Source organism: Moschus berezovskii, chromosome 12 (genome assembly GCF_049115385.1).
Source record: "Moschus berezovskii isolate FMDL1 chromosome 12, NW_MosBer_1.0, whole genome shotgun sequence".
NCBI lineage: Eukaryota > Metazoa > Chordata > Mammalia > Artiodactyla > Moschidae > Moschus > Moschus berezovskii.
Genome location: NC_142471.1, coordinates 59342211 through 59369279, shown reverse-complemented (window position 1 = coordinate 59369279; position 27069 = coordinate 59342211). Strand labels below are relative to the sequence as shown.

The 27069-nt window shown below is 38.4% G+C and overlaps 2 protein-coding genes across 2 annotated transcripts in view; one reads left to right on the top strand and one right to left on the bottom strand.

Moving 5' to 3' along the window:
• The window catches only part of LOC148776003 (uncharacterized), a 125086-nt gene that overhangs the window by 23255 nt on the left and 74762 nt on the right, over nt 1–27069 (top strand). The window lies entirely within an intron of this gene.
• BTAF1 (B-TFIID TATA-box binding protein associated factor 1) overlaps nt 13693–27069 on the bottom strand; it is a 93041-nt gene continuing 79664 nt past the window's right edge. Inside the window, exons 31-38 of the mRNA XM_055425091.2 lie at nt 26369–26510; nt 26090–26220; nt 23590–23715; nt 22069–22221; nt 19741–19952; nt 18360–18519; nt 17676–17846; nt 13693–16337 (exon numbers count right to left, since the gene is read on the bottom strand). Coding sequence (XP_055281066.1) covers nt 16194–16337; nt 17676–17846; nt 18360–18519; nt 19741–19952; nt 22069–22221; nt 23590–23715; nt 26090–26220; nt 26369–26510 — 1239 coding nt within the window. The 3' untranslated portion in view covers nt 13693–16193. The remainder of the gene's footprint in view (nt 16338–17675; nt 17847–18359; nt 18520–19740; nt 19953–22068; nt 22222–23589; nt 23716–26089; nt 26221–26368; nt 26511–27069) is intronic.

Genomic DNA, 27069 nt, shown 5'->3' with positions numbered 1-27069 from the left:
GATTGGAATGAAGACTGACCTTTTCCAGTCCTGTGGCCACTGCTGAGTTTTCCAAATTTGCTGGCATATTGAGTGCAGCACTTTCACAGCATCATCTTTCAAGATTTGAAATAGCTCAACTGGAATTCCATCACCTCCACTAGCTTTGTTCGTAGTGATGTTTTCTAAGCCCACTTGACTTCACATTCCAAGATGTCTGGCTCTAGGTCAGTGATCACGTTATCGTGACTATCTTGGTCGTGAAGATCTTTTTTGTACAGTTCTTCTGTGTATTCTTGCCACCTCTTCTTAATATCTTCTGCTTCTGTTAGGTCCATACCATTTCTGTCCTTTATTGAGCCCATCTTTGCATGAAATGTTCCCTTGGAATCTCTAATTTTCTTGAAGGACTGATGCTAAAGCTGAAACTGCAATACTTTGGCCACCTCGTGCGACGAGTTGACTCACTGGAAAAGACTCTGATGCTGGGAAAGGTTGGGGGCGGGAGAAGAAGGGGACGACAGAGAATGAGATGGCTGGATGGCATCACTGTCTCTGTGGACATGAGTTTGAGTGAACTCCGGGGGTTGGTGATGGACAGGGAGGCCTGGCGTGCTGTGGTTCATGGGGTTGCGGAGAGTCGGACACGACTGAGCGACTGAACTGAACTGAACTGTAGGTGTTGGGGCTTCAGTTTCCTCTAGTGTTCTTGTTTTTGTCTCTCCTCTTTCCTTTGAGTTTCCCTAGAAACTATCTTTTAAAAAAGTTTTTGGATTACCCTGGCAATCCAGTGGTTAAAAATCCATGCTTCCACTGCAGGAGGCATGGGTGTGACCCCTGGTCTGGGAACTAAGATCCCATATGCCATGTGGTATGGCCAAAGAAACCCAAAAACAATTTTTTGAGATAAAATTCACATATAGTTCACCCATTTTATGTGTGCAATTCAGTTATTTTTTATATATTCACAGATACAGCAACCATCACCACAGTCAATATTAGAACATTTCATCACAGAGAAATCTGACCCCATTCCCTATCACCCACCTGATACCACACTCCCAGCCTTAACAGTCACTACTTTTCTTTGTATCTCTATATAGTTCCCCTTTCTGGAAGTTTCATACGAATGGAAGCATGTACTATGTGGTCTTCTGTGACTAAGCTCTTTCACTTAGGAAAATGTTTTCAAGGTTCATCCATACTGTCACATATATCAGTACTTTATTCATTTTTATGGCCAAAAAAATCATTTGTCAAGTGTATCCATTTGTCAGTTAATGGGCATTTGGGTGGTTTGCACCCTTTGTCTATTTATAAATAAAGCTGCTATAAACATTTTTGTACAGGTTTTTGTGTGAACATGTTTCATTACACTCAGGTATGTAACTCGGAATGGGATTGGTTTAACTTTTTAAAAAAACAGCCAAACTCTTTTCCAAAGTGGCCATACACTTTGCTCTGCATCTTCTCAGCAGTTCGTATGGTCCGGTTTTAAAATTTTGAGTTCTTCTCGCAGGGGCGTACTTGTGGTGGATATACCACTATACACTGTTGGCAAAGACCTTGACCATCTTCTGTGTCCCTACTTATCTTCAGTGTGTCTTACTTGGTGATGTACCTGTTCAGATCTTTTGCTTGTTTTTAAATTTGGTTGCTTACTGAGTTTTAGAAGTTCTTTGTGTATTCTTGATATGTTCAAGATACAAGCCTGATATCAGATATGTGATTTGGAAGTATTTTCTCTCATGCTGTGACTCTTCATTCTTTCTAGTGTCTTTCAAATAGTGGAAGTTCTTAATTGTTTCCAAAGTACATCTTTTAAAAAAATTTATTTATTTTTGGCTGCAGTGGGTCTTTGTTGTGGCAAGCAAGGGCTACTCATCTTAGTGAGTAGGCTGCTCCTTGTGGTGGCTTCTCTTGTAGGACACAGGCTCCAAGGCACGTTGTCTTCAGCAGTGGGAGCTCTCGGGCTCTAGAACATGGTCTCAGTAGTAGTGGTGGTAAGGGCTTAGTTGCTGCACGGCACCTGGGATCTTCCCACACCAGCGATCAAACCTGGGTTCCCTTCATCGGCAGGCAGACTCCCAACCACTGGACCACTAGGGAAGTTCGACTTATTTTTTCTTCTACGGATCATGCTTTTGGTATCATTTCTAAGAACTCTTCACCCAACCCAATATCACAGACTTTTTCTCTGATGTTTTCTGTTTCTACAGAAGTTAAGCAGCTTTAGGTTTATTATGTTTGTCCATGATTAACTTTGAAATAAATTTTGCACAAGATGTATGTTTGGAGTTGTGAGGATATTTTTTAGCATATGGACACAATTTTTGAAAAGATTATCTTCTCCATTGAATTGCTTTAGCATTTTTTCATGTGTTTGTTAGCCATCTGTATGTCTTCTTTGGAGAAATGTCTGTTTAGTTCTTTGGCCCATTTTTTAATTGGGTCGTTTATTTTTCTGGAATTGAACTTAAGGAGCTGTTTGTATATTTTGGAGATTAATCTTTGTCAGTTGTTTCATTTGCTATTATTTTCTCCCATTCTGAAGGCTGTCTTTTCACCTTGCTTATAGTTTCCTTTGCTGTGCAGAAGCTTTTAATTTTAATTAGGTCCCATTTGTTTATTTTTGCTTTTATTTCCAATATTCTGGGAGGTGGGTCATGGAGGATCCTGCTGTGATTTATGTCAGAGAGTGTTTTGCCTATGTTCTCCTCTAGGAGTTTTATAGTTTCTGGTCTTATTTAGATCTTTAATCCATCTTGAGTTTATTTTTGTGTGTGGTGTTAGGAAGTGTTCTAGTTTCATTCTTTTACAAATGGCTGACCAGTTTTCCCAGCACCACTTGTTAAAGATACTGTCTTTTCTCCATTTTATATTCTTGCCTCCTTTGTCAAAGATAAGGTGTCCATAGGTGCGTGGGTTTATCTCTGGGCTTTCTATTTTGTTCCATTGATCTATATTTCTGTCTTTATGCCAGTACCATACTGTCTTGATGACTGTGGCTCAACATCCCTCATAATCAGAGAGATGCAAATCAAAACCACAATGAGATACCATTTCACACCAGTCAGAATGGCTGCTATCCAAAAGTCTACATGCAATAAATGCTGGAGAGGGTGTGGAGAGAAGGGAACCCTCTTACACTGTTGGTGGGAATGCAAACTAGTACAGCCACTATGGAGAACAGTGTGGAGATTCCTCAAAAAACTGGAAATAGAACTGCCATATGATCCAGCAATCGCACTCCTGGGCATACACACCAAGGAAACCAGAATTGAAAGAGACACATGTACTCCAATGTTCATTGCAGCACTGTTTATAATAGCGAGGACATGGAAGCAACCTAGATGTCCATCTGCAGATGAATGGATAAGAAAGCTTTGGTACATATACACAATGGAGTATTACTCAGCCATCAAAAAGAATGCATTTGAATCAGTTCTAATGAGGTGGATGAAATTGGAGCCTATTATACAGAGTGAAGTAAGCCAGAAAGAAAAACACCAATATAGTATACTAACGCATATATATGGAATTTAGAAAGATGGTAATGATAACCCTGTATACGAGACAGCAAAAGAGACACAGGTGTATAGAACTGTCTTTTGGACTCTGGGAGAGGGCGAGGGTGGCATGATTTGGGAGAATGACATTGAAACATGTATATTATCATACATGAACTAAAAAGGTGCATTTCTGTACCAGAGCTGTGTCATAACCATCCTTTGGGCCCTCTGCTGGAAAAGTAGAATCAAGTCTCAAATAATGCCTTTTTAATTATATCCTCTAGTATTATAGATGTAGGACAGTACTGTATCATACCTCTGTGAATGTAAAATATCTTGTACCTGCTTTATGATATGTAGTAGTGATCGTGCTTTATCAGATCTCTTTTTAATGACGTTATTCTGGAATGTATTCTTTCCAGATGATGATTGAGAAACATAATTGAAAAAATGGTGCCAGGTACCATAACAGTAACAACAACAAAAAAAAGTGTTTGTTATTTCACTCTCCTGGACACAGAACTATCAGCAGTCCTGAATAAATCTGTGATGAAAACTAAAAAATAAATAAATAAATAAAGTAATAGTGTGAAAAAAAAAGAATTGCTTTAGCACCTTTGTTGAAAATCAATTGGTAATTTGTGTTACTATAGAGAATTTTAGTGTCATTTTTTGTAGGCAATCAATTCTGTTCCAGTAATTTGTCTTCACGCCGGTACTACACTCTATTGATTACATTTACAGTAAGCTTTAAAATCTGGCAGTTTAAGTCTTCCAGCTGTTTCCTTTTTCATAGTTGTTTGTTATTGTGGTTCTTTTGCCTTTCGAAATTTTATTTTGGCTGTGCTGGGTCTTTGTTACTGCACGCAAGCTTTTCTCTAGTTGTGGGGGCCACTCTAGCTGCAGTGCTTGGGCTTCTCATGGCAGTGGCTTCTCTTGATGTGGAGCACGGGCTCCAGGGCTCACAGGCTCCGCGTCACGTGGGATCTTCCCAGACCAGGGATGGAACCCATGTGTCTCCTGCATTAGCAGGCGAATTCCTTACCACTAGGCCTCCAGGGACACCCTCCTTTGCCTTTCTATATAAATTTTAGAGTCCGTTTTATTTCTACAAAATGTTCTCCTGGAATTTTGATTGGAATTGCTTTGTGCCTGTAGACCTATATGGAGAAAACTACAATCTTAATAACAGTTTTGAATCCATGAATGTAATGTGTATCTCTGTTTTTAAAGATCTTTTTTATTTTTTTCATGAGCATTTTGTAGTTTTCAGCACACCTTTTAAATATCTTCTAAGACTTGTTTTATGGACTTTGGTGCTATTATATAAATGTTTAAAACTTTCAGTTTCCAATTTTTTATTGCCAAATGTATAGAAATACATTTTAATTTTTGTATGTTGACTTTGTATCCTGATAACTTCCTAAATTCAATTCTAGTAGCTTTTCTTGTAGACTGTTCGGAATTTTCTACATAGACAATCATTGTAAATCAGAAGTTGTGTATCTTATTTTCTGATGTGTGTGCTTTTTTATTGCCATATTACACAAGGAAGGGCCTCAAACATATTTTTGATCTGTCTTTATGCCAATACTACACTCTTCAAAAGGAGTGGAGAAAGTAAACACTGTATATATGATTTTAATTTTTTAAAAATTTGCTGGGACTTGCATTATGACTCAGCGTATGGTCAGTTTTGGTGAATGTTGCACATAAGCTTCCAGAGAATGTATTCTGCAGTTATGTCAGTTGTCATGTTTGTTAACTGTATTATTCAAATTACTTATACACTACTGCCTTTTTTGGGAGTGGGAGGGTCTGCTTATTCTGCTGAAGGAGGTGTGTTGCTGCTGCTGCTAAGTCACTTCAGTCGTGTCCGACTCTGTGCGACCCAATAGACGGCAGCCCACCAGGCTCCGCCATCCTTGGGATTCTCCAGGCAAGAACACTCTTAATATTCTGTCCATTTCCTTTTAAGTAGTTGTCTATTTGTCCTTTATGGATTTTGAGGTGTATATCAATATGGAGTTGTTCTGACTTCATGGTTAACTGAAATCACTTTATCATTATGAGATACCCCTCTTTTTGCCTCGAGGTCTACTTCTGAAGTTAATGTAACTGTATCAGCTGTTGGCTTAGGTATCCTCGCTCCTCACTGGTTTTTAAGCTTCTCCCATTGTGTTTGGTAGAGTTAAGTTCAATCGCTCAGTTGTGTCCAACTCTTTGTGACCCCATGGACTGCAGCACACCAGGCTTCCCTGTCCATCACCAACTCCGGGAGCTTACTCAAACTCATGTCCATTGAGTTGGTGATGCCATCCAACCATTTCATCCTCTGTCGTCCCCTTCTCCTCCTGCCCTCAGTCTTTCTCAGCATCAGGGTCTTTTTCAGTGAGTCAGTTCTTCGCATTAGGTGGCCAATATATTGGAGTTTCAGCTTCCGCATCAGTCCTTCCAATGAATATTCAGGGCTGATTTCCTTTAGGATTGACTAGTTGGATCTCCTTGCAGTCCAAGGGACTCTCCAGAGTCTTCTCCAACACCACAGTTCAAAAGCATCAATTCTTTGGTGCTCAGCTTTCTTTATAGTCCAACTCTCACAACCATACATGACGACTGGAAAAACCATAGCTTTGACTAGATGGACCTTTGTTGGCAAAATAATATCTCTGCTTTTTAATATGCTGTCTAGGTTGGTCGTAACTTTTCTTCCAAGGAAATCTTTCAATTTCATGGCTGCAATCACCATCTGCAGTGATTTTGGAGTCCAAGAAAATAAAGTGTGTCACTGTTTCCATTGTTTCCCCATCTATTTGCCGTGAAGTGATGGGACCGGATACTATGATCTTAGTTTTCTGAATGTTGAGTTTTAAGCCAACTATTTCACTCTCCTCTTTCACTTTCATCAAGAGCCTCTTTAGTTCTTCTTTGCTTTCTGCCATTAGGGTGGTGTCATCTGCATATCTGAGGTTGTTGATATTTCTTCCAGCAATCATGATTCCAGAGTTTGCTTCATCCAGCCCAGCATTTCGCATGATGTACTCTGCATATAAATTAAATAAGCAGGGTGACGGTATACAGCCTCGACATACTCCTTTCCCAGTTTGGAACCTATCTGTTGTTCCATGTCCAGTTCTAATTCTTGCTTCTTGACCTGCATACAGATTTCTCAGGAGGCAGGAAGGTGATCTGATATTTCCATCTCTTGAAGAATTTTCCACAGTTTGTGGTGATCCACACAGTCAGAGGCTTTGGCATAGTCAATAAAGCAGAAGTAGATGTTTTTCTGGAACTCTCTTGCTTTTTCATTGATCCAACGGATTTTGGCAATTTGATCTCTGGTTCCTCTGCCTTTTTGAATCCAGCTTCAACATCTGGATGTTCACGGTTCACTTACTGTTGAAGCCTGGCTTGAAGAATTGTGAGCATTAATTTGCTAGCATGTGAGATGAGTGCAATTGTACGGTAGTTTGAGCATTCTTTGGCATTACCTTTCTTTGGGATTGGAATGAAAACTCACCTTTTCCAGTCCTGTGGCCACTGCTGAGTTTTCCAAATTTGCTGGCATATTGAGTGCAGCACTTTTAAGCATCATCTTTCAGGATTTGAAATAGCTCAACTGGAATTCCATCACCTCCACTAGCTTTGTTTGTAGTGATGCTTCCCACTTGACTTCACATTCCAGGATGTCTGGCTCTAGGTCAGTGATCACACTGTCGTGGTTATCTTGGTCGTGAAGATCTTTTTTGTACAGTTCTTCTGTGTATTCTTGCCACCTCTTCTTAATATCTTCTGCTTCTGTTGTGTCCATACCATTTCTGTCCTTTATCGAGCCCATCTTTGCATAAAATGTTCCCTTGGTATCTCTAATTTTCTTGAAGAGATCTCTAGCCTTTCCCATTCTATTGTTTTCCTCTCTTTGTGTTGATCAGTTAGGAAGGCTTTCTTATCTCTTCTTTATTATTCTTTGGAACTCTGCATTCAAATGAGTATACCTTTTCCTTTGCCTTTCGATTCTCTTCTCAGCTGTTTGTAAGGCCTCCTCAGACAACCATTTTGTCTTTTGGCATTTCTTTTTCTTGGGGATGGTATTGATCCCTGCTTCCTGTAAAATGTCACGAACCTCCGTCCATAGTTCTTCAGGTCCTCTGTCTATTAGATCTGTCACTTCCACTGTATAATCGTAAGGGATTTGATTTAGGTCATACCTGAATGGTCTAGTGTATTTCCCTCCTTTCTTCAATTTAAGTCTGAATTTGGCAATAAGGAGTTCATGATCTGAGTCACAGTCAGCTCCCGGTCTTGTTTTGACTGACTGTATAGAGTTTCTCCGTCTTTGACTGCAAAGAATATAATCAATCTGATTTCGGTATTGACCATCTGGTGATGTCCATGTGTAGAATCTTTTCTTGTGTTATTGGAAGGGGGTGTTTGCCATGACCAGCGCGTTCTCTTGGCAGAACTCTATTAGCCTTTGCCCTGCTTTTTTCCGTGCTCCAAGGCCAAATTTACTTGTTACTCCAGATATCTGTTGAGTTCCTACTTTTGCATTCCAGTCCCCTATAATGAAAAGGACATCTTTTTTGTGTGTTAGTTCTAGAAGGTCTTGTAGGTCTTCACAGAACCGTTCAGCTTCTTCAGCATGACTGGTTGGGGCATAGACTTGGATTACTGTGATATTGTTGAATGGTTTTCCTTGGGAATGAACAAACATCATTCTGTCGTTTTTGTGATTGCATCCAAGTACTGCATTTTGGACTCTTTTGTTGACCATCATGGCTACTCCATTTCTTCTAAGGGATTCTTGCCCACAGTACTAGATATAATGGTCCTCTGAGTTAAATTCACCCATTCCAGTCCATTTTAGTTCACTGATTCCTAGGAGGTCGATGTTCACTCTCCTGTTTGATGTCATCTCCTGTTTGACCACTTCCAATTTACCTTGATTCATGGACCTAACATTCCAGGTTCCTATGCAGTATTGTTCTTTACATCATTCGACTTCCATCACCAGAGTAGGACATAATCAATGCGTTGTTCATATGAATGTCACTCAGTTTTTTATTTTTCAAATGTGAAATAACAATATATGTGATTTATTTGTATATATCAAATAAGTGTTTCATTTTTGTCTGTTTTTAGTGTATATAAATAGACTTGACTATACATATTGTTTTCACATTCAACCTCAAGTTTTTGAGACTTATACATGTTTTATTATATTCATTGATTTTTCCCTGCTGTATAGTACTTCACTATATAAATAATACTGCAGGAGATCTCATTCGGTCCCACACATGTCTTACAAATACTGTATTCCCTAAATTTATATTTCCAGGTTGACCTTTCCTTTAAATCAGCATCTCTCCTTTGATACAAGGATCTCAATTTAACAACCAGAAGATAATTCTTGATTTTCTACTCTCCCCTTTCCCAATCTGTTCCTTTTTCAGTGTTCCATATCCCCTCATGACACCATTTACCCAGCTCTGCAAGAACCAAAATGGAGATGGAGACACATTTGGTTTCATTTTTTTTCCCCAGATCTGTTTTGTATTATTATTATTTGCAGTAACATCAAACCATCCATTTACAAATCTTATGGTCTGCAATCAGCTGGAATTAACTAGGCTTCTCTTTGGGATCATGTTGTTTGCGTCCACTTTGGTGAATAAAGAGAAAAGAATAACCCAGCAGCAGGAACAGAGGGTAGCACACGGGTTCCAGCTGGAATGCAGCAGGAGCATGCCACACCTGAACACGTAGTTGGGGGGGGGAGGAGGCCAGCGCTCTTCATTTGTTTGCAGAGCATGTTCATGTGAAAGAGTGAACAGGCTCTCATCACAAGTCAAATGTATTATAATCACTGAGACCTTCAGCCTGAGAAACAAATCTTTGTTTTTCTAAACACTTTACTCTGAAATAAGTTTACCAACAAATCCCACAGATTTTAGTACAAACAGTACAAATCATATTTGCTTTCCTCTTTTCCTTTCTTCAAACACCAAATAAAATGCAGATGACGATGAAACACAACTGGAAGCTGATTTAGAGGCTTACACGAACTCTGAAGAATCTAAAAAATTATGGTCAATATCAATCTACTTAAAGCATTTGGGTACTGCTTTTCAAGTAAGTAACTGTCCTGCTGCTAGAACGGGTCTCAGTGGGGTGAATGGACTGTTAAGAATTAACCTTTCCAAGGACTTCCCTGGTGGTCCAGTGGCTAAGACTCTGTGCTCCCAATGCTGGGGGCCCGGGTTCGATCCCTGGTCAGGAAACTAGATCCCACATGTCACAACTAAGAATTCGAAGGCTGCAACAAAGACCCAACACAACCAAATAAATAAATATTAAACAAAAAAATTTAATCTTTGCAAAACCCACAAGGCAGATTGCTTGTTCTTTAACTTTGACCACAGACACTATCCCAGTTTTCCATAAAATGCTCTTGATACTGCTATAGTATCATGGCATAAGATATTCAGAGTGCCACAAGACATAAGGACTAGTTTTTTCATTGTAAATCATGATGCTAGGTGATGTTTGGGAACATTTGATATTGATGGTCAGATGAAAGATACCAAAATGTCACACACTTAGCTTTACATTGAGGAATTAGCAGGGAGACAGACTGACTGGACTGCAGTAAATATGGTAGGGTATGATGAAGCTTTCTGTATGGTCCAACTCTCACAGCTGTATGTGACTACTGGAAAAACCATTGCTTTGACTATACAGATCTTTGTTGGCAAATTGATATCTCTGCTTTTTAATGTGATCTAGGTTTGTCATAGCTTTTCTTCCAAGGAGCAAACAGCTTGTAATTTCCTGGCTGCAGTCATTATCCACAGTGATTTTGGAGCCCAAGAAAATAAAATTTGTTACTGTTTCCAGTTTTTCTCCATCTATCTGCCATAAAGTGATGGGACTAGATGCCGTGATCTTAAGTTTTTTGAATGTGAGTTTTAAGCCAGCTTTTTTCACTCTTTACCCTCATCAAGAAGCTCTTTAGTTTCTCTTTGCTTTCTGCCATTAAAATGCTATCATCTGCAAATTTGAGGTCACTGATATTTCTCCCAGCAATCTTCATTCCAACTTGTGATTCACCCTGCCCAGTATTTCACATGATGTACTTTGCACATTAGTTAAATAATTGGGGTGACAATATACAGCCTTGAGGTACTCCTTTCAGTTTCTGTCAGTTCATCTCTATATCCCATCAATCTCCCAAGTCACATTCTCTCTTTGCTTGTTTCTAATCTCCATTGATAACCATCAAATTTTGAACTCCAATAACTTTTATTTCATTTATGAATCTGTTTCAGATTTGCCTAACTTTTAATCAAATAGAAAGTTTGCAGCATCCATTTGCAGAAACATAGATGGACCCAGAGATTGTCATAATGAGTGAAGTCAGAGAAATGTCGAATGACATCCCTTATATGTGGAACCTAAAAAGGATAAAAATGAACTTATTTACAAAATAGAAACAGACTCACAGACTTAACAGAACAAACTTGTGGTTGCCAGTGGGAAGGATGGGGTAAGAGAAAGTTAGGGAGTTTGGGATAGACATGTACACACTGCTGTTTAAAATGGATAACCAACAAGGACCTATTGTATAGTACATGGAACTTTGGTCAGTGTTATGTGGTAGCCTGGATGGGAGGGGAGTTTGAGGGAGAATGGCTACATTAAGTTATTATATGTATGGCTGAGTCCTTTAAGACTCTGATGCTGGGAAAGGTTGGGGGCAGGAGGAGAAGGGGACGACCGAGAATGAGATGGCTGGATGGCATCACCGACACTGTGGACATGAGTTTGTGTGTACTCCGGGAGTTGGTGATGGACAGGGAGGCCTGGCGTGCTGTGATTCATGGGGACGCGGAGAGTCAGACACGACTGAGCGACTGAACTGAACTGAACTGAAAGCAAGTGAAAGTCGCTTAGTTGTGTCCTACTCTTTGCGACCCCATGGACTGTAGCCCACCAGGCTCCTCTGTCCGTGGAATTCTCCAGGCCAGAACACTGGAGTGGGTAGCGTTTCCCTTCTCCAGGGGATCTTCCCAGCCCAGGGATAGAACTCAGGTCTCCCGCATTGCAGGTGGATTCTTTACCAGCTGAGCCAGGGAAGCCCAAGCCCTTTTGCTGTACACCTGAAAATATCACAACATTGTTAATTGGCTATACCCCAGTATAAAAGAAAAAATTTTTTTAATTTGCTTAACTTTTAAATAATGTTTTCTGTATTTTCATATTTAATTATTATTTTATGGTCTTTCAAATTATTCTCTTTGCAGTTTTTAAATAATGAATTCTATTTGCATCTGCTGACTCTTCCTCCTGGTAGTTCATGGCCTCCTGTAGGTTGTGTGTGAGCGTAATCTTGGAATCTTCCCCCCAAGGTAATCCTATGGGACCCTATCTGAAACTGCTCCTGTAGGGAAGTTTTCTGTTTGCTTCTGCAAGGGTCCTAGAGTTGATTGGTTATTTTTTGGCTTGTGGTTCCTATAGCTATATGCTTAGCATAAACCCAGCCTTAAGCTTACATGTGGTGCAGGTATTTTGGGATTCTGATTTCTCTTAGGTGACATGGGGATTCTGGGTCATGGACAGTTCTGCCTGTCCTGTTTCAATACATGAACTCCTTGTGGCTCTATGGAGAGAATTCAGTTATAGCTCCTCTTTCTCCTGTAAGCCAGAAACCACGGCTCTTGCCCCTACACAGATAATAGGATCTCAACCTCTATATTCTTCAACGGAACTTCATTGGTTGGAGGGAATTTATCAGAGATTGGTAGGAACCCCTTCTTGAAAGAGGAGGCAATTTTAAAACATATTTGGTTGCACCAGATCTTCACTGTGGCATGCAGGACCTTTAGTTGCAGCACGTGGGATCCAGTTCTCTGACCAGGCATCAAATCTGGGCCCCAGCATTGAGAGTGCAGAGTCTTACCCACTGGACCACCAAGAAGTCCCAGGAGGCAACTTTTTAAAATTCTTATTGAAGTATAGTTGCTTTACAATGTTGTGTTAATTTCCTCTGTACAACTATATATATATATATATATATATATATATAATCTCCTCCCATTTGGATTTCCTTCCCATTCTAGTCACCAGAGTGCATTAAGTAGAGTTCCCTGTGCTATACAGTAGGTTCTCATCAGTTATCTATTTTATACATAGTATCAATAGGCTTCCCTGGTGGCTCAGTGATGAAGAACCTGCCTGCAATGCAGGAGACTCAGGTTTGATACCTGGTATCGGGAAGATCCCCTGGAGGAGGAAATGGCAACCCATTCCAGTATTCTTGCCTGGGAAATCCCATGGACAGAGGAGTCTGTCAATCTACAGTTTATGGAGTCACAAAAGAGTAAGACATGACCTTGCGACTGAATGACAACAGCAATCAGTAGTGTATATGCGTCAATCCCAATCTCCCAATGCTCCCCTTCCCTTTCCCCCTTGGTATCTGTATATTCGTTCTCTACATCTCTACTTTTGCTTTGCAAATAAGATCATCTGTACCCTTTTTCTAGACTCCACATATATGTTAATATACAGTATCTGTTTTTCTGACTTCACCGTGCATGACACTCTCTAGGTCCATCCATGTCTCTACAAATGACCCAATTTTGTTCCTTTTTTATGGCTGAGTGATATCCCATTATATAAATGCACCACATCTTCTTTATCCTTTCCTCTGTTTATGGACATTTAGGTTGCTACCATGTCCTGGCTATTGTAAATATTGTTGCAGTTAACATTGGCATACCTGTGTCTTGTTGAATTCTAGTTTTTTCTGTGTATATGCCCAGTAATAGGATTGTTGGTTCATGTGGTAGTTCTATTTTTAATTTTTAAGGACCATCCATACTGTTTTCCATCAACTTGCACTCTCATTAATAAGTGTCCCTTCTCTTCTTACCCTCTCCAGCATTTATTGTCGATTTTTGATGATGACTATTCTAACCAGTGAGGTGACACCTCATTGTAGTTTAGACTTGCATTTCTCTAAAAATTAGCAATGTAGAGCATCTTTTCATGTTTGTTGGCCATCAGTATGTTGTCTTTGGAGAAATGTCAAGTTAGGTCTTCCACCCATGTTTTTTTGAATTGGGCTGGTTTTTTTATATTGAACTGCATGAATTGCTTGTTATTTTAATCATTTGTCAATTGCTTTGTTTGCAAATATTTTCTCCCATTCTGAGGGTTGTCTTTTTGTCTTATAGTTTCCTTTGCTGTACAAAAGCTTTTAAGTTTAATCAGGTCCTATTTATTTTTATTTTCATTATGCTTAAGTCGGTCAAAAAAGATCTTGCTGTGATTTATATCACGAAGTGTTCTGATGGTTTCCTTTAAGAGTTCTATGTGTCTGGCCTTACATTCAGGTCTTTAATCCATTCAGAGTTCATTTCTGTCTGTGGTATTAGGGAGTGTTCTGATATCATTCTTCTTCATGTAGCTGTCCAGTTTTCCCAGCCACTGGACCAGCAGGTAAGTCCCAAGAGGCAGTTTCTGATGCCTGACACTGACTTGTTGGATGGCAAATACTTTGTTAATTGGCACGACTCAAGTTTTTGCTTTATAGCCTCACATTGTCTACTCTGGCAGTTGGTAACACATGCTCCTACAGTCAATTTCACTTAGATTCCACTGATGCCAGCAAGCGTTCTGGGAAATTGAGGAGGTCTATCTTTATTGGCCACCTCATGCGACGAGTTGACTCACTGGAAAAGAATCTGATGCTGGGAGGGATTGGGGGTGGGAGGAGACGGGGACGACAGAGAATGAGATGGCTGGATGGCATCACTGACTCGATGGACATGAGTTTGAGTGAACTCGGGGAGTTGGTGATGGACAGGGAGGCCTGGCGTGCTGTGATTCATGGGGTCGCAAAGAGTCAGACACGACTGAGCGACTGAACTGATCTTTAATGAGGACGTGTAAGACTGTACTGAGATTAAGTATCTGGAACAGTGCTTTTTTTGGATACAGTGGTTTTTATTTTTCTGTAATTTCTATTATGTTCTTATAGTCTCCCCACTTTTGCCTCTAAGTGGCCACATTCCCAAACAGCTTTACTGTGTGCTATATAGAATGGATGTTCTATATAAAGTCAAGAATTTCCTTTTGGTCTTCTATTGAATTTGACATAAATTCTCAATAGTGAAAAAAATAACCATTAGAAAGAAAAAAGATGTTTTTCTTTTTTTTAGGATCTGTCTAAATTAATCTTTTGCTTTTTCTAGTGATCATTTCCTACAAATAACACACAGTTACACATATTTTACAGTTAAATCTTTTTTTTATTCTCTTGTGGAATGCTATGTTTAATGTTACAGTATGGTTGTCAAAGCTACTGAAATGTGACACATGTCCATGTCTAAATGCTGCAGAACAGTATAACTTTAAACAAAGTTATTTTACAGCTGAGGTCTGATGGTTTTTAAACCGATGCCTATGTGTATGGCCAGCCACAAACCTGGGGGATGTCTATTTCCTGTACATGTATATACAAATATATCCATACATATTTATATGCACACAGGCATGTATTAATTTATGTGAGATTTATAAAATTATATACATACACGCATATCTATATACATATACCCACCCTTGCTATTGAGCTCACTTTTCTAACACTAATCAGCTTCATGCCCAATTATTGCTGCCCAGTATAACTACATGATTTTAGTGCCAATAACAAGCACCTTTTCAGATGCAGGACAGGTCTGCCTGTGCATATAGATATGTGTATTTATGTATGTTTGTGGACATAAAGGAATCATTTCTCCCTTTTACGCTTCAGTCAGTCATGCATTACTACAATAAACAGTCTTTTCACCATAGGTTTTGAAATTCTAAACAGTGTAAAATCTACTTCTGGAAAACTGTATATGTTCATAGTTACAAAAAATATATTATATATATGATTGAAACCTATTGAGTACATATGTTCTCTGAATCTGGCTATATCCTAGCCCTTAGATAAATTAAAAAAACACCCTCTTAACAGGATGTTATGATAGGCTTAAATAGAACATTACCTGTATTTAGAATAGTTGATAATATTTTAAAAGTTGACAAAATGATGTTACAGATTTGAAAAACACTATGCCTCTGCATTAAATATATAAACGTTTCCAGCAAGGGCCTGGTTCAGTTCATTCTAAGAGTCTCATGTTCCAAGCGTAACCAATAATTGTAGTCATTATTCTTAAAATTATGGCTCATTAAGGCTTTTATACAAAAAAAAAAGCCCTAGTTTTAATCATTTATAAAAAACAAGTTCTATTTAAAAGAAAGAATGTACATGAAAGAATGTACATGAACACTAACGTACTCATGGATATTATCCTGTACAAAGTGTGACTATGTAAAGATAGGAGGCTCGTTCCCTATAAGAACACCCCATGGTAACACATGTAAACCTGGTTTGGCTCCTCTGCTCTGCAGCTATTCAGCATGTAAAATTTAAACCATTTTTCACATTAACATTTAAATTTAATACAGTGCAAATGTTTGAGAATAACTTGTTCCCCCCAGTGAAACAAGGACCAGCGTTATGCTGAATATTCTTCAGATCTATTTACAAATTGAGCTAAAAGTTCACCATAAACTTTGAAATTTGCTGAATATCAGCAGAAATGTTACTGAACTAGCAGCAATTGCATTTAAAATATTTGATAGTTATTTGAGAGAATGCATAAAATTTTCCAGGCTGTACTCTGAATCATATTGCTCTTGATCCCAAAGATCACTCAGGTTTTCAAGAATTGATCTCATACTTGTTTTTCCAGAAGTAGAGGTGTCAGCTTTTTCTGCTTTGCCATCCTTTAATTGGAAGAAAGATAAAATGGAAGATTTCAAAAATTTTATTTTTCTTTAAAATACCACACTTGTTTCTAACATAGCACTTTTTCAACAGAGTTGAAAACACTTCAAACTACGGGGAACCTCAATATCTCGTAAGACAGCCTATTCTATTTTCCACTGCCCTAATAATTTACCATTTTATGCTCTCTGAAAAGAATTTTAAGAACATTGAAAAGAATTCATTGTTAACTGTGTCACATTGGGCTCTATCATTCTTCCTCCCTGTATAATATTACAAAGTTGGATATAAACTATCAGCCTTTTCCAAACCAATTCAGAGTAAAAGTTGTAGATATTATTTATGCCCCTTTACCCCAAGAACAAGGACACTCTTATATAACCAAAGTACAAAAATCAAGATCTCATATATTCAGATTTTGCTATTAAGACATATGGCAACAGCTGTTGCTTCCTTGGAAGACCCCTTGAGCCCAGTTCTGCTTGATGAAAGAAGTCACCCATAAGAATATTCTGATGAAATAAAAATACATTTGAAGCAATCCATGTTTCTTTGAGCCTTTTTTCTAGGTTACACAGATCTTGTTCTCTCTACCTTATCTTACATGACACTCTTAAGGAACCCGTCTCCATTCTGGCTACCTTTTGGGGACTAAATTGTTACTGTTGCAGATGCCACACCCAGAATCAGACATAAAATTCTAAATGTGGCTTAACATACAGAGGGGAACTACTTTCTCTAAAATTTGGACATGATAACCCTGTTATTACAGCTGGTTTAACTGCATTATATAAAGCCATCTCTTACCACAATTTATACTGAGTGTACAATTGATTTTCTGAACCTACACAGGACTTTAAATACAGTATTTCCAGCTGGTGCATTCTTTGCTAATGGATTGTTATCTATTAGTTCTATCATCCACAATAACAAAAATAACTATTATCTTCATACCTTTGTGGTAATATAGGCATTGTTATCCTGCCAAGGCTGAAGATGCTCAGAGAAGTTAATTTGCCTCGAGTCACCAGTTAATAGGAGGCAGGGCAAGGAATGGAGAGTCAGGTCTAGCTGACTCGAGATAGTTCCTACCTGCTAAAGGACAGCTAAGGAAAGAAAACCAGGGAGCACACTAGAGCCATCAATCAGAAAGTCAAAACTTCAAACATCCCCTACTACCTGAGAGTTTACATGGACATCAAAAATGCCCTCAAAGGGTTATCTAGTTGATACTAAAGTGAACACCTTTGCTGCCCCTTTTAATACTTTTACCAAGTAGTGCCAGGAAGTCTGTGAACACATATATTATAAATACAAAAACTGTGTAAGTTCTTTACCTTATCAAGAGTAAACAGATCAAGGAGTTGATCTGTCCCCATACTCTGCAAACTAGAATTCTCTTGGCTAATAACAGTATTTGCTATGTTCATCTTGAATTTCTGCAAACCCATTATTTTCTCTTCCAGTGTTCCTCTGGTTATCAATCGGTACACATTAACCACACGTTTCTGAATGAGAAAAAGAAGTTAAGCAACTGTACCACAAATAAATGGATAAGCTTTGAGACTCACCAAATCAGGGGGATTTGTATGCTTGTTTTAGGTACTTGACTACTACTGAATTAGGATTGCAGGTTTTTTTAAAATCTGTGCCTAAGACCTTAAAATGTCTGCAATCACAGAATATTAGGAATGGATAGTATCCCAGGTTTTCTTGGCCCAAGCACCTCATTTAATGTGTGAGGAAGTCGTGCAACAAAATTAAGTGACCTGCCTAATGTCACCGACTCTGTGGACATGAGTTTGAGTGTACTCCGGGAGTTGGTGATGGACAGGGAGGCCTGGCGTGCTGTGATTCATGGGGTCGCGGAGAGTCGGACACGACTGAGCGACTGAACTGAACTGAACTAATGTCACAACACTTATTAACATAAAAATAGGAACTCAAACCAAGACTTTGTCTTTTGGGGGGAGTATTACTCCCAGTGTGCAAGTTAACACCTGTGAGTGTTGACTTTTTACCTGCCCAATGCGATGGGCTCGGTCCATGGCTTGTAGATCACGCATGGGATTCCAGTCATGCTCCACAAATACCACCGTATCAGCGCCTGTTAAGTTAAGCCCCAGGCCACCAACATGAGTTGTAAGTAAAAGAACATCTATGGATGGATCATTGTTAAACCTAAAAACACAGATATTAAAAAATAAAATTAGTACATTGCTTCCTAAAGTTCCAATAATAGACACTTAAAAGTTTAATAAATATTAAAGAGCACAAATAAGAACATTGCTTTATAAATCCATGATACAGTCATTTCTGTGACCACTAGAGTTGAGACTATCTTCTTTTAAATATACATAACATCTTTAGTAGTAGAAAAAAGGTATTCTAGAACATATTAGAAATTCCATAGCTAGCAATTCAGTCCAACTGCAAAGTGTACTTGAGTAATTTTCAAAAATGGAACACTAAGACAAAACCCAACTATGAACCTTTAACATATGGAGACAGAATAGTGTGGGAAAAGGTCTGATCAGTCAGGGAAGGCAGAAGATGAGGGTGGTAAGGGTTGCTAAAATCATACTAGTCCTAGAAGATATTGACAAAAGACATCTAGTAGCTTCTAGGAAAAAGAAAAACTAACATTACCAAGCTATCATTTATTACTGACTGAGACAAACACCAGGCTTTACTTGATATTCTTTATATTATTTGTTACAGTAGCTCTATAACGATATTACTATTTGAAAGACACCCAGGCTGTGTGGATTATAAACATTGGTGCCCAAGAGAACACTGCTTTGATGGTGGAGTTTGGAGTCAAACCTGGGTTTTAAGTCCATTCCTAGGTCTCTGTTTTGTGCCTTAAAATCTCTTAGGAATGCCTGTTAAAAACGCTTTGAAGTCAGCAGCCTGCATGACAAATCCTAGGAATCTGCATTTTAAAAAATGAACCACTGAGATTTCTAAAGCAGACCACATATAAGAAACACTGCACTCAGAGACTGCTTCCAAGCCAGGCCAGCTTCCAACTTGTTCTCAGTGCAGATGGGGAGATGAGGATAGAGATGCTAGTTAAGCCACCTGTTTGCCACCTCTTACCCCCAGCCACCAAAGACAGATGAAGGGAAAATAGTTATCTCTCTGTTTTGATGCCTTAAACTTCTTTCATGCCCTTAAGGATGCTTTCCTAATACAATTCTTTCCCCCTAGCTAAACAAACTACTCAATTACATTTCTGCAGTTCTGTATTTTAAAAAGCTAAAGATTTAGTTGAGTTGAATTATATAATAATAAAACACATTTTCAGATATTTAGTCAAAGTAGTTTGTGGGCAAACTTCTACATAAGTAACAAATACACTGACTATAACTTGATTTATGAGTTTTAGAAGACACTTACCGTGAAACAATGGAATGCCTCTGACCAGGAGGTATGCTACCATCCAATCTCAAGTAAGTGACAGAGGGTAAATGAGGTTTGAGAAGATCATGTTCTACTATATCAAGCATGCTTTTAAGTTGACAGAAGATCAGTATCCTGTGCTGGGCTACTACAGACTCTGTGCCACTCTCGGAAGTACTGCCATTTCCCAAACCACAGTCCAACAGCAACTTGAAGAAAGAATCACTTGTTATATACGGGTGTCCCATAAAAGCAGGCAATCAATCTCACTGAAATAAATGCTTCTCTTTGTGGTGAGAAAAGGTTAACTTACCTGTGACCTGAAAAACAGGTTAGCATTTTGGGCTATCGTTATATAATATTTTCTACTCTAGCCCATGTGAAATCAAAACTCTTATTGTTCATCCATTAGTTATTCTCAATAAAACTTAAGCCAGAAAAGCTATAAAAGCTAAAACAATAACTGAAGTCCAGATTTTAAAACAGGCTTTTTTTTTTAAGGGTAGATAAACTAAAAGCTGAGTTTTGCAATAAGGAGCTCACAATCTGTGATATGATGTACTACAAGTGATAGGAGCAAAATGGCAGAGTAAGCAGTTTCTAGAAAAATAAATTCAAATGGTCCACAAGACCATACATTATAATCAGAGTGATAATCACAGTGACAAAGAGAAACCTTGAAAACAGGAAGGGAAAAGTGACTCCCACCACCCCTGCACTGCATGATTTGTGGGACCTTAAGTTTCCTCATCAGAGATCAAACCCAGGCCCTGGCAGTGAAAGTGCCGAGTCTTAACCACTGGATCACCAGAGAAGGCCCAGAAGTGACTTCATGTGAAAGGGATTCTCAATGAGATTAACACCTGTTTTCTCATCAGAAGCCATGGAGGTCATTATCAAGAAAGTGGAAAGAATCTATAGAACTGGAGAAAGTATCTGCAAATTATATATCTGATAAAGGCTTAACATCTAGAATATAAATTCCTAAAACTCAACCAAAAGAAACAGTCCAATGAAAAAGTTGAAATACTTCAACAGGTATTTCTCCAAAGAAGATATGTCTTAATAAGTACATGAAAAAAACACCATTATAAGTTATTAGGGAAAACTAATCAAATCAACAATGTGACACCATCTCATACCTACAGTGATGGTTAAATTAAATAAAGGAAAATCTTGGGGAGGATGTAGAGAAATCAGAACCCTGGCACATGGCTTGTTGCAATGTAAACGTTATAGCCACTGTGGAAAGGTTTGGTAGTTCCTTAAAAAGTTAACCACAGAATAACTGTAATCCAGCAGTTTTGCTCTCACATCTATACCTAAAAGAACTCAAACAGATACTTACAAGGTAATGTTCACTGCAAGGTAATGTTCACTGCAGCATTATTCACAATAGCCAGAGGTGGAAACAACCCAAGTGTCCATCAACACATGACTGGATAAACAAAATGTGGTTTGCTGTGCTGTGCTTAGTTGTGTCTGACTCTGTGACCCCATGGACTATAGCCCTCCAGGGTCCTCTGTCCAGGGGGTTCTCTAGGCAAGAGTACTGGACTGGGTTGCTATGCCCTCCTCCAGGGGATCGTCCTGAACCAGAGATGGAACCCTGGTCTCCTGCACTGCAGGTGGATTCTTTACCATCTGAGCTACCAGGGAAACCCACAACGTCATGGTGGTGGTGGTGGTGGTAATAACAGCAACAATAGAAGAATATTATTTGGCCATAAAAATGAAGTACTGATATATGCTGTAACGTGAAGGAAACTAGAAAATAAGTGAAACTAGCCAACCACAGAAGAACAAATATGTGATCCCACTTACATGAAATATTTAGAACAGGCATATTTATACAGACACAGTAGATTAGAGGTTTCCAGGGTTATGGAAAGGAGAGTGGGAAGTTACTGCTAAATAGGTAGAGTTTCAGGCCTTCCCTGGCAGCCAGGTGGTTAAGACTTCTCACTCCCTATGCAGGGGGCACGGGTTCAATCTAAGATTCTGTATGCTGAATAGTACAGCCAAAAATAAATAAATATAGGTACAGAGTTTCTATCTGGATGATGGAAAAATTCTGGAATAGTGGTGATGGGTATATAACACTGAATGTAATTAATGCCACAGAATTCTACATTTCAAAAACAGTTAAAGTGGCATGTGTTATATACTTTACCACAATTTTTTAAAAAGCTGTATCAAAAATTTAACAAACCAAATTTTTTGAAAATGGTAAACACATCAGTAATCTTTTAGAAAAGCAAATTTACCTACTGTCACAGATCAGGAATGTACAGCACACATCTAACACTTAAAAGATGTACTTACTTGTTTCAAAGCTGAGAGTTTAGGGGCATGCTGAATATCATGGAGAGAAGAATTCTGAGCTGCAAGTTTTTCAGTGGTACTCTTGAACTCTGGATGCTGAGGTGTTAAGACTAATGCTGGATGGTTGCACAGTTTACGTAAGTACTGTAATGCCTTTAAGAGAGAGAAAAGTACATGTAAGTCTCCTTCACATGACACAGATATCTGTGTCTCAGCATCTTCTCCTGTGCTGCTGCATCTGTCTAGAATGCCCTTCTTCGTCTTCTTACTACTCCTATTCATCCTTCAAGAATCAGTTCAAATATCTCATCTGTGATGTCTTCATCTGTGCTTCTTGTGCAATTTGTGTTTATTTCTGTGAGAGAATTTATAATATATAAATTGTACTGTTATCTCTATCTTTCCCACTAGACCAGTGATGTTCTCATGACAGAAAGTCTTGTTAGTTCCTATAGCTAACCCTTTTGAACTGAAAGTGCCTGATAATGTTGCTAGATGATTCTAGAATTAAGACATTATTTCCTAAAGGAAGGTTCCTCAAACTTTAGTGGGTATGAAAACTTCATAAGACCCTTTTAAATCTGTAAATCTCTCCCCTCTACACAGTATTTTGATTCAACAGGTCTGGTGGTGGGAAAGGGAAGGTGGAACTATGTAGTTGTGTCTGAGAATCAAAACCCTCTAAGGTCTTCGTTTCCTGTCTGTCATTCACTTCACCTGTGATTTGTGTCTCACTTTTGGCACACAGATTTGTATCAGTAAGCTCCACTGCTGGGCACTATGATAGAAACTGGGGGAGGTACGAGCTTTCAAAGTCGCCTTTTCCCATTTCTATCTTTAAAATGCTGTACTACTTTAATATCTTGGTGACAAGGGGGGGTTGGGAGATATTCTACAGTGGAATATTTCAAAAGGGAAGGAAAAAATGAGTTGACGCTTTTTTTTCTCAAACTCATTCATCATCTGTCTCAGGACTTCTGTACTGTATGTAATATCTCTGCCTGGAATCATTTCCTCCCACGAATCTATATGCCCCAACCTTCATTCAGATCTTTGCTCAAATGTCACCTTCTCAGTACATCCCTGATCACCCTGTTGAAAAACTACAACCTACCCTGACTCCTATACTGTATAAGCCCATAGTTGATTTTCTTTTACATGATACATGTTTTTTACTATATTTTTCACCCCTAGGGTCTTGTTCACTGCTTTAATTAACCCCTGAGGTTAGAAAAATTGCTGCCTTGTGGTAGGTATTCAAATATTTTTTGAATAGGAAACAAAAATTCTCTATTTTAAAATTCTTCATGTAATAACATATTGCAGTTTTCACTTTAATTTTAATATTAAATTACCTATTACTAATTATGAACATGAAAATTGGCATTTTTACCTATTTTCAAGAATGTATACACAAAATTTAAAAAATGAGATAAACCCATATTTCAATGCTTCATATAAATATTGCTGTATTGAAGAGCATTCTTCAACAGCATTTAAAAAGTGGGCTATAATATGTACCTGGAATACATGACCTGTAGCTTTAAGCTTTGGTTTTTCGGTTTCTTCAGAAAGTGCAGCTGAAGAAACTGTTTCATCAACATCGCACTTGGCACGAGACTTAGCAAAATCCTCATAGAGCTGAACCTGTAAATTCCCCCACAAAAGCAGTAAGTATATTTTTTTCAGTTGTTCAAAACATAACTAGAAAAGGCCAGTGAGAACAGCAATGTAAATCAGCCCTCATCAAAGAAAATAAATTACGCAACCTACTTATATAGGTTGATATATATAGATGATCCACTACATCGTGGTAGATTCCTTTTAAATTACATTTAGAAAACAAGTTTAACACATTGTTTGGCTGCTAAATTATTTTTTAAAAAATACTCAAATAATCCTAAATTCAATTTTTCCACTCTATTCAAGAAGGTAAATAAGTTACCAATAAAAGAGAACCTGAACTTTTACAAGATTTTAAATGAGGAAATCTTCCGTAAGTTACATGATCAAGATCCTAACAGGTATGTTTCAAAAGATCAGTTTTAAAAAAGATACTAACCACAGAACCCACACCAAATTTAAAGTATTTCCTTATGAGTCTGGGTTCCTGCCTTGTATATGTTAAAACAGTGTGAAAGGGAAGAAATCTACAGTGCTAAAGAACAGAAGTCAAGAGAATAAAAACCTGCAGGTGCAAAACAAACCCAGATGTCACTTCCCTCTCCAGCTCCCTTCCTCCAAACTACTTAAATGTGTTTTATGCTGATGTTATAATACCACTATAATATCTCAGGTTTTTTCACATGGCACCTTTTCTTTATCATACTTAAAGTCTTCATCTCACTACCTCTAATTTTTCTTTCAAGAAATATTAATCCGATTTTTACAAACAAGGGATGGAAGTTGAGAAATGACGTAGATAATATCACAGAGGTCTTAGCATTTAAATTAGCGTTTTGTCCACAAAACTGAAGTTGGATAGATAAATACTAAAAGGTTAACTATCTATACATGGAGGGGAAAGGAGCTATTTTGCAGATACGTCTGTGTATCTTTTATTCATTTGACCCATACTAAATCATAGAAAGTGAAGAGGAACTAAAAAGCCTCTTGATGAAAGTGAAAAAGGAGAGTGAAAAAGCTGGTTTAAAGCTCAATATTCAGAAAACTAAGATCATGGCATCTGGTCCCATCACTTCACAGCAAATAGATGGGGAAACAGTAACAGACTTTATTGTTTTGGGCTCCAAAATCACTGCAGATGGTGATTGCAGCCATGAAATTAAAAGATGCTTACTCCTTGGAAGGAAAGTTAAGACCAATCTAGGCAGCATATTAAAAAGCAGAGATATTACTTTGCCAACAAAGGTCCATCTAGCCAAGGCTATGGTTTTTCCAGTGGTCATGTATGGATGTGAGAATTGGACTGTGAAGAAGGCTGAGCGCCGAACAATTGATGCTTCTGAACTGTGGTGCTGGAGAAGACTCTTGAGAGTCCCTTGGACTGCAAGGAGAGCCAACCAGTCCATCCTAAAGGAGATCAGTCCTGGGTGTTCATTGGAAGGACTGAGGCTGAAGCTGAAACTCCAAGACTTTAGCCACCTCATGCGAAGAGTTGACTCATTGGAAAAGACCCTGATGCTGGGAGGGGTTGGAGGGATTGGGGGCAGGAGGAGAAGGGGACGACAGAGGATGAGATGTTTGGATGGCATCACCGACTTGATGGACATGAGTTTGGGTGAACTCCAGGAGTTGGTGATAGACAGGGAGGCCTGGCGTGCTGCGATTCATGGGGTCACAAAGAGTCGGATGCAAGTGAACTGAAATAATCTGATACTGAAACAGACTGATGCTTACTAACCTAGAACACAATGTAAACATTCAAAGAGAAAATTCTGTTTATAGGCCATATTTTACTAAGACAAGAGATAGCTTCCCCTTACAAAAATACCACACACACACACAAATACTACACAAGGAAAGGCATACAATAAACACCTTTGACAACGGTCTCTATGTACAAAATCAAAACTGGGCAGAAGCCAATACTTCTCTTGAAAATTTACTTGAAAATTTACTGGCAATACTTTAGAAGAGATGAGGTCCCACTTCCAAACTCAGCCCTGATGTATGCTCCTATAATGCTGCTGTAAGGAAAAGACATCACAGGCAGACTTCTGGCCCTAAAAAACACTGGCTTACTTCTTCTTTATCATTTTAACGTTCCAACTTTTCCAATTTACTTGAGACTTATAACAAAGCAATTATGGACAATAGATTTTGCTTTAATGCTGTGTTGAAAATGCACAAACCCAAATGTGTACTTATATACCCAGTTTCATTTAGGTTTTATCTACACCTGTTTGAAACAGAGTATTCCTGAAGTGTAAGGAAGTAGAAGCTAGATTAGAGCAATAAAACCAAAGGCTAAAACCCCTTCACTCACTACTTTGTGACTTATTCAAAGCATTCTAGTAATAAACACAGCATCAACAACCACAATCAACAAACTCCTAACCTGGAGAGGACTGAGAGTACAGTAATAGTCTTGAATAATTTTGGGTGGTAGATCCTGTAAAACATCTTCTTTCATTCTTCTCAAAAGAAATGGCAGGACCTGGCGGTGCAGTGCATCCATTGCAAGAACACCTGTTAATAATTATTAACCGATTTAATTTTATTCTATTTATTATTCTCTTATTAATTTCTCTAATAATAAAATTAAATGACTTCCCCCAAATTAGATATAAATTACATTCACTTGCATAGAATATGTAATGGTATCTCTTTTTCCTACCTGCTTCTTGTTCTCGACTGGAGCTGCGAGCATCCCTACTTGCTAATATAGGTTTACCATACCGAGCAGCAAACTGGCGTTCAGTCCCCAAAAATCCTGGCATGAGGAAATCAAATAATGACCACAGCTCCAAAACGTTGTTCTGAATATAAGAAAGGAACACCAGTTATCTTATGTACTAGGATTATTTCCTTACACTTAAAAATGGAACATTAATGAAAGCCCACTGTAATGACATAGATGAGAGAGATTATCACTATATTTCTGGATATGAGTCTATATTTTATTGTGTAAAATTTGGAGAAAATACTCTATCCTATTTAGAGGAACTTTCAAGTCTTTTCCACCACAATAAGCCTTGGTCCACAGTATTTAAATATTTTTGGTTGGTTCTATCAAGTAGTAAATAGAGCAGAAAGATGAATACGTTTCTGGTTTTTTTTTTGAGACAGCAAGATTTAAGAAATTTGGCCAACATCACCATTTATTCAACGCAGGAAAACCTAGAAGAGTTTGGTTATAGGTCATGTCTACCCAATATTTATGGGTCATGAGAAAAAGCACAGGTTCTTTCCAATTCTACTTGGAGTTTCACAAAACAGAAACTAAAAAAGAAAACCCCAACACTTTTCCATTTTGGATGCTTTCCCAATATGTTTGGATCCTAAGGTACCATCTTATCTGTTTACCCCTTCCAGAAG